We start from the raw sequence: 8,711 nt of genomic DNA, 5'->3' as shown, positions 1-8,711 counted from the left end.
CACATGGATATACCACAGTTTATTCATTCACTCTTGTCAATGCATATGTGCCTTGGTTGCATGTTTTGCTACTGTGAACAGTGCTGCTGAGAACAGATTTTTATTTATGTCATCTGATAAGCACATGCAGAAGCTTCCTTGATGTAGTGGATTTGTTGGGTCATGGAATAAAGGAATGACCAACTATATGAGATAATGCCAGTGTTTCCAAATTGTTTGCATCACTTATGCTCACAGCAGTAATCCTGTGGATCCAGACCCCCTCTAACAGTTTATATTTCTAAGCTTTTTATATTTTGCTAATCAAATGGGTATCAACTTACATATCATTGCATCTTGCTTCATGTTTCCTGATCACCAGTGGAGTCAAATATCTCCTCATGTGTTTATTGATCATAGATGATTCTTCTATTAAGTGTATGTTAATATCTTTTGCTTATTTTTATCGGGCCATACAAGATTTGTGGTCAATGTGTGATTTTTCCTAGAAAAGGATTTTTTTGAGGAGTTTACACTCACTGCTCCACTTACTATCTTGTGGCTTCTGACAGAACTTTCTAGTTTTGTAGACAAGAATTGTTGTCTGAAGTCTTTCTTATTTACTCTGTCTTCTCTTCCCTCTGACACCTTTGTTGAGAGACAGAAACACATTCCCTGTGAAGGTTCGGGGCATGCTCTGTACCTGGGTTTAAAGGGTGCACCCCATCCAGTCCTACCCTATTCATTCATCAACCCCAATACTATATATAGCACATCCCTGAATTCTTTCAAGAGTGAACATCTCTACTTGGCCTCCTAATGATTCTGTTTATCTTGAGGGCCTAGGATGGTGACAAGACAGTGCAAGACAATTTTCTTGGAGAGACAAATGCCAGAGTTTATTATAAAAATACACAGTGCATTATAGAAGCATTGTGAGATCTGCCTATAGGATTATGTGTTGATTTATCTAAGAAGATATGATTAACATATGGCAGAGTCAGAAGAAAAATCCAGGTTTTATCATTTTCAGCCCAGGGAACTTTCCAGGTTGGTTGGCCATTTATAGGACCAGCTCCATTCCCATATGGCTAGCTCTCTAACACACACCATACTTTCTCCACGCTCCGTACTCAGATATTTTCTCTCTCTCTACACATACACATAGTCGCAGATGACTCAGTCAGAGAGGCTGTGGTTTTTCTCTCTCCACACCTCCTTCCACGGGGCTCTATGCGTTTGGTGGGGTGGGGAGTGGGAGCTGTTACAAAGGTTCTTGTTTGGGTCTCTGATCTCCGCCCAGCGCTGTGTCTCTGGCACCACAGAAGTAGAGGCTGCTGTCTGCAGGGTGCACATTTGTCACCATCAGAGATGAAAATGTGAGGCTTGAGTGGCTGATGGGGTACTTGGCCTTGGTGTAACCTTGTTCGTATGTGGCATCAGAGCCCTCATTAGAAGTGGCTATCAGCACGAGGCCCTGTTTTGGGAACTGATGATACCAAAACACAGTTGAGGCTTGAAAGTCCACTGAACGGCACTGGATGGTCACAGACGCTCCACTCTTACAGATAGCCCTGCTGGGATGTTGAGAGACGAGAGCACTGAGCCCAGAGCCTGCTGAGACAGAGGTCAAGGAGGTGAGAGGCCAGCAGGACAGACAGACACGACCACAGGCAGAAAAATCACAGCCACGCTCACTCACCTTTCTCCCAGCTCCCAGAGAATCCTGTTTGTTTTGTGAAATCTTCCTATCCTAATCCCCCGTCTCTCCTGACTGGTGACTTATCACTTTACCCTTTACAGCTCCAGAGAGCAAGGATGTCCCCTCTCATTTTGATCAGTGTAAAAAACCCACAGTCTCTGGCTGTCACTTCACTCATGCCAACACACACGCACACTTGCCCAAACTACTCAGATAATAAGGCCCGTACTGGGTCCCAGAAGCAGCAGAAACACCAGCATCTTCAGGACCCAGCCTCACACCACACGTCTCTGAAGAAAGGTAGGACCTTGCTCTTCAGTCTTCCTTTTTCCACCCCTAGAAGGAGGGATGACTGTTTATGTAATCCTAAAGATGCTCAAATCTGCCTCCTGGTGGTCATCATTGCCAATGATGCAGGACCCATCGCTCTTTCTGAATAGCAAAGAACCATACAAACATTGCTGGGAGGGGCCTCAGAGATGTTCTAACTCAACTCCCAATTTTATAGAACATAAATTGAGACCTAGATCATTGAAATGACTTCAGTTTCTTAGTCTTATATAAGGAAAGGGCTATATGTTTGTGTAGTAAATGACATTATAGTTAATTCTTTACTTCTGTAACATATCCTCAAAGTAACCAAGACAACTCATTAGAACTAGTGATTAACTATGTTAATCACTAGAACTATGGCTGAACATAAGAAATCCTAGACTAGAAGCTCAATGTTTCTTCACACTGATAAGGACACTTCCTCATCTTCTCAAAGAAGTATGTATTTCATGACTATCTTATGCCAGGCCCCTCATACTGATGGACTTAATACTAAACATATCTATTTATTACAGTCTGTATGTCTGTGTAAATCAGCGTGGAGGCTATGAGGATAATTTATAGCTATTTCATCATGATACAGGTCATAAGCTAAGCATTGGACAATGGAAATAGCTTATAGGAGATCTAGGGAATTATTTCTGTTTTGAACATGCTAGAATATGTTCTAAATGGCTCAGGCTTGGAAATGTATAGCAATTTCAAAGAGGTTAAAGATTTTTCTCCAAGGCAGTATACTTTCATTTTCATAACAACTTCCTAGTTGTGTTTTCACTTAATACTTAGTTCTTTTTAACTGGAATGGGTTACTAAAAAAAGGTGGAATTAGAATTTGATCCATCAAATTGTATTAGTACTATAGTGACATAGATTTTTATCATGGAAATGACTGCATACTACATATTACTATACACATAATAGTGATATATGTATTAAAGGCCATCTGACATGCCCTTGTGGTTGGTTTTATTTTTTTATGATTGGGGTAGATCACATTAGAATGGGATCATCTCCCATTATAACTGTACTTTTTCTGCTAAGAGCAGGTGAATGTGCCTTGTAATGGATTACTTCTGGCACAATATTATGACGTATGGGATTAAGTGGCCGGAAGCTCCTGGGTCAGAAGACAATCTTTCTACTCCTTTTGAGGACCACCCGCCATTAGGTATATACCTGCAGTGTTTTATATTACTGTATCAACTTAACTAAGGAGGAAATAAATTTCCCAGAATTTTCTTCGGGTTATAGTTCTTGATTAGAGTTGACCTCAAAAACAGTATTTGCAAATGAAGCAGCTGTCATTACGCTCTGAAGTCATCATTGGTCCAAGGCAGTGAGGAATAGGATCAGAAGTACCAATTTTTCATGCTATGGTAGCTACTCTTCAAAGATGGCACCAGATGAAGCACACCTCCCAGTATCCACATTCCTCTAAGTCCCTTCCTCTTGAATCTGGGCTTGCCTGAATGGAGGTGATGCTATGATTTTCCAAGCTGGGTCATAAGTAGCCTTGTAGATCCCACCTGGGTGTCTTGAATTCTCACTCTCGGGGAAGCCAGCCACTAGGTAATCATTTTCACTACCCTGAGGCCACCATGCTGTGAGGAAGCTCACCTAACCACATTGACGGGCTGTGTGTAGAAAGAGAGACATGCCAGGCTGGTCCACAGCTGTTCCAGTCACCTCAGGCGAGGAATCAGGCATGTGCGGAAAGAAGCCACCATGGATGTGCAGGCCACTTGAGCCTTAAGGTGTCTCCAGCCTCAGGGAGTATCTGACCATGACTGCATGAGAGACCCCAAGTGGGAACTGCCCAGCCGAGCCCGCTCAGCCCACAAATCATGAGAGATAATACATGTTTAAGTCACTATAGTTTGAAGTGGTTGTTGTTATCATTGTTTTTCTAAGCTTTCAAAATGAGATATAAAGTACATATAATAGACTGCACAAATCTTGCGTGTACAACGTAGTGAACTTTCACAAATGAGTACATCCTACGGAAAAACCCGAATGAATTTTTTGGCCAACCCAATATATAACTACCACCCAGATCAAGATATAGGACATTTTCAGAACCCCGGAAGCCTCCCTCATTCTTCTCTCCAAGTAAATTAAAAATGCCCTCAAATGTAGCCACTATTTTAACTTTGTATAGTCTGTACTCTGGCTTCTTTTTTGTTTAACATTATGTGTATGAGATTCATCCATGATTGTGCAAATAATATTTGTTTTTTTGCTATATTTTATCCTATTACTAAGTGTAACTCTATTTATTCATTGCATGGTTGATGGACAATTGGGTGTTTTCCAGCTTGAGGTCGTCACGAATAAAGCTGCTGGGATAGTATGTTTTTCTCACATATCCTTTTCTATTTCCTCAGAATTCTGGAATATTTCTTAAGTTTGTGTACAGTTAAATTGGTTTTCTGACTTGCCTAATTTACTACTGATTGCTTCCAGTATATTTAAATTCAGAAATTTGATTTTATTTTTCCATAAATTGTTCTTCCTAGGTGATAGATGCAATGGCTTCTTAAAACTTGCTAAGAAAGCATTTAGTGATACTTTATCTTTTCTGACTTTCATTTCATACAGTAACTCTTTTACAACTTGGTCATGGGAATGGGGGCTATTATGAAATTTCACAGCTAAAGAGTTCTTTTTAGTACTAGGACCACTCTGAAAAAGTAAATGGTTCAATAGTTTTAGAGTGGACGTTTTAAAATCAAGTAAAGTCCATCTGCTTTGTTTCATAAATTCTTCCACTGACGGGAAGAAATCTGTATCCTTTCTGGTTATGCCAAAGATAAAGAAAAACAAGATTACCTATCTCTTTTTTAAAAATTGTTTTTATTTTTAACATCTTTATTGGAGTATAATTGCTTTACAATGGTGTGTTAGTTTCTGCTGTATAACAAAGTGAATCAGCTATACGTATACATATATCCCCATATCCCCTCCCTCTTGTGTCTCCCTCCCACCCTCCCTATCCCACCCCTGTATGTGGTCACAAAGCACCGAGCTGATCTCCCTGTTCTATGCGGCTGCTTCCCACTACTATCTATTTTACATTTAAGATTACCTGTCTCTTACTGTCCTCCCTTTAATTTCCTTTCTCTCATTGGACAGATAGCCTCACCCCTTCCCAGGATTTCTGGAGCATGGCTTCTACACAGGGAGCAGAGAACTCGAGGGGCTGTGTCTCCTACTGGTCTATGACTGCGTCAGCTAGCTCAGGAGAGGACTGATTTGGAGGCATCTGTGAGCATGGTCTGGACAAAGTAAAGGATCTTAGATCCTCCCAACTATCTCCTTACTATTTCAGAGAACACTAGCTGCAGTGAGGGCTTGGAGTTCTCATCATGTCACATTTTAGTGTTTTAAATCCTATTCAAGGGGTTAGTATCTCTTTTCCATCTTTCTCTTTTCTGTTTCTCAGTATTTTGGTCCTAGTGTGAATATGTGGGAGAATGTATGGGAGAAGAAAGCCAAAGTTAACACAAAATTCAAGAAGGAACCCAAATAAAATGCCTGGAGCCAAAGCCTGTACGTAATGGTCAGGGACTCCCCACGTGTTCCCCAAAATTGCTTGTCCCAAGAGACACAGGGTCACACCGAAGAGACTGGGACTCTTAAATGCTTCCAAGAATGATTTAAAAATATGTTTAATACAGCATTTTTAGCTGTATGCAGTGGGACGGTTAGTCTGAATAATATGGACTGTCAATCTTTTCTAGAAACAGAACTATGTGATTAAATAAATATTTGTGACAAAATGAAGTCCCAAGAATTAACACATTTGCCTCCTAATTTGATAGATTGGTGGCAGACCACAAAAGGAGAAAATATACACAAAACATAAAGACCATTTGCAAAATAATACTGACCACCTGTCTGCTTATTAGTCATGCAAACATTTCTCTGAAGCCTGACTCTCTCTTCTAAGTGCCAAGCCTACATTTACCAGAGCCTGGTAGCTATTTCTATGCACACATCCAAGGAAGGTCCACTAGAACTAGAAGCCCAATTTTGTTTAATAACTTTGCTCCACCCATTTTTCCAAATTTTCTCCTATTGCCATAGTCCGGGGAGGGGGTGGTGATCATCTTTTCCCTATTTTATCTCATGATTTTCTCCTGCCATAGTTCCCTAAGCCTGTATCACTACGCTGGCGTTTGTCCATCTGGTGAAATCCTACTCACATTCGAGTTTCATCTCACATTTTGCCTTTTCTTTGAAGCCCTTCCTGATGTCAACAGACAGAACTGACCGTGTTATTTCCTGCACTCCACTAATACCTCTGATGAAAGCACACATTCTATGATACTTGATTACAGTATGTTTCTACACATTTCTCTCCCCACTAGACTTTTATTATCTTTCTGAAGGAAGGGACCATTTTCTGTTCATTTTTTGTTTTCCAGTATTTGGTAAAAAAAAAAAAAAAAAAAGCTGGGCTGTGAATTACCCTCTCCTCTCTCTCTGATGTAGGTAGATATAGATAAATAGGTTTATGTAATTTTAAAAGTCAACTTAGTGGATCGCTGAATTGTGACGGTGCCATTCCACAACGTGTGCTGTTGCAGCAGCTGCTGTGGCTGCCTGGTTGAGGAGGAAGAAAGGGGGCTGACCAGGGTACTAAAAACAGAAAAGCCCCGCCACCTGGTGGGGAAGCAGGGCTTGGGCCGCATTTATGTGCAGAGAGGAGGTGACTTTGCTTCACTGTGTCTGTATTAGCGGCACAGAGATAGAGAGCCGTCTGGTTCTTTTGTGTCGATGTCAAGGTGAGAGGAAAGAGTGACTTCTTCTCCCGGGAGGCACTGTATCCTTCAGCTATGTCTCCTTTCCGAACATTCTTTACAATTTGAGAGTAGTAGATCAGTCTCAGCCCTTGTCCTGGGTCCTGTCGGTACCAGTACATGACGTCGTAATCAAAATCCTGTTCACATTTCAGGGTCACATCTCGTCCTTCCACTTTGAACAGGTATTTTGGGGTCTGAGTGACCCTGCCATCCACAGTGCCTATGGAAGAAAAGGAGTGGCTCTGGAACACGGCCCAAGAGGGCATCTAATGCTGCTGCCATGAGGGAAAGGCTTAGCTCTGGAGCTCAGCCCCTTTGGGACAGGAACTTGCTTCCTGAACCCAGGACTCACCTGCTCTGAGGAGACAAAGGGCCACACAGCAGATCACCTGGTTGCCCATAGTGGGAAGGGGGTCTCCTTGCAGCTCTGAGCACAGACAAATGAGGAAAGAAACTTAGCTCTGGGGCTCCCCCTGGCTTAATGGGTGGAATCTGTCATAAGGCCAGAAAGGATAGTTGGATAGAATCCTGGAGATATTCAAAACAGGCTCCCTAATTTTGCAGATGAGGAGATTAAGAACAGAGATCTGAATCACTTGCCCCACCTTGTGCCTCCCTCCCCAGAACTCTGCATTTTCTCTGGTCCGGGTGGGTGGTACCACCACATTTCCAGGCCAGAGCCTGGAAATGATTGGCCCACGGGTTTTCACCTTCCTCGTTATGGTAACGTTTGCTTACTATGGGAGCATAGTAGGTGCTCTGGTCACACAAGCATGCAGAGTTTATTTTTAATCCCCTCGCTGCCATAGTTACTGCTCCAGATCTGTAGCAGAGGAGGAACAGAGCTAACACCAGGTTGAAACTGCCTCCCTTACTCTTTAGCCTATGTATCCTATTACTTTAGCCCTGCACATCAAGAGTTAAACATTAGAGAAATGTTGCTTGTGCCCAAATAGCTCATTAAGTTCCCTTAAGAAAGTTCCCATCCCACAGTCCCAGGTTCGTTATGGCTATTACTTGTTGTAGATAAGTTTGCTTTCAGCCTAGAAACCTTGCAAATAAGCAGAGATAAGAGTGGTAAAGTAAAAATAACTGCTAACAACTTGAAGTTTTGCAGGAGCCTCCTGATCCAGCCTTGTGAGCAAGCAGAAGAACAAAGAAATATTATGCTTCCCTTGAAGGCCGGGTGGCTCCAAGAAGTCTGCAATCTGCCTTTACCCTTTTATTATTAAACCCTCCTGCTTCCCCTTTTTCCTTAGCATAAAAGCAGCCTGAATTCTACCGCAAAATTTAGGACATTAGTCTACCATCTTGTCGTTTTGCTGGCTTTCCAAATAAAGTCGCTATTCTTTGCCCCAATACCTTGTCTCTTGACTTACTGGCCTGTGGTGCATGGGTCAGTAAGAGCTTGGACTTGGTAACAAAATTTGACAAGCCAGCCAGGAATCTTGCTGCTCATGGCCAGCTGGTCCTGGTCAGGGAATTTTGCTTGGCAGGGCCCTAGCAGCAGTCAGGACCTCTTGTCCTGGGGATCCTCCTTCAAAGGTCCTCAGAGAAGCACCAGCTGCCCTAGCGCTTAGCAGCTGCAGCAAGGACTTGACATTTGGGAGTCAACAGTCTCAATGCAGTAGGGCAAGTCACTTCAGTGTGTACAACCAAAAACTCCCTTCCCCTCCACTCTGGGCTTTTCCTGTCTGGAATAAGCCCATTTGTTTTGCATTTGTGTGGGGTACCCTGTTGAAGAGGTAAATAGTTGTTAGACTCTACCTGATTTGTGAACCAGTTCATTTGTTTCTTTAGATGCTAGCATTTGGTTTTGGGAGCACCACTTGTGCTTGGTTTTTCTTGCCTTTCTGTTTTTTAAAAGATGGGAAACATTTCATCCATCCCTA

At 42.3% G+C, this 8,711-nt stretch overlaps 1 gene segment (V, D, J or C); it reads right to left on the bottom strand.

Annotated features, from left to right (window-relative positions):
- Positions 1 to 1,243: 1,243 nt before the first annotated feature.
- Positions 1,244 to 7,220, bottom strand: LOC133096660 (T cell receptor beta variable 20-1-like). The segment is given in 4 exon segments: positions 1,244 to 1,593; positions 1,682 to 1,732; positions 6,879 to 7,039; positions 7,172 to 7,220. Coding segments are annotated over 4 exon segments (611 nt in total).
- Positions 7,221 to 8,711: the final 1,491 nt, after the last annotated feature.

The sequence above is a fragment of the Eubalaena glacialis genome, chromosome 8 (genome assembly GCF_028564815.1).
Source record: "Eubalaena glacialis isolate mEubGla1 chromosome 8, mEubGla1.1.hap2.+ XY, whole genome shotgun sequence".
Lineage (NCBI taxonomy): Eukaryota > Metazoa > Chordata > Mammalia > Artiodactyla > Balaenidae > Eubalaena > Eubalaena glacialis.
The sequence above is the reverse complement of the archived record's forward strand: the minus strand, read 5'-3'. Positions and strand labels throughout refer to the sequence as shown.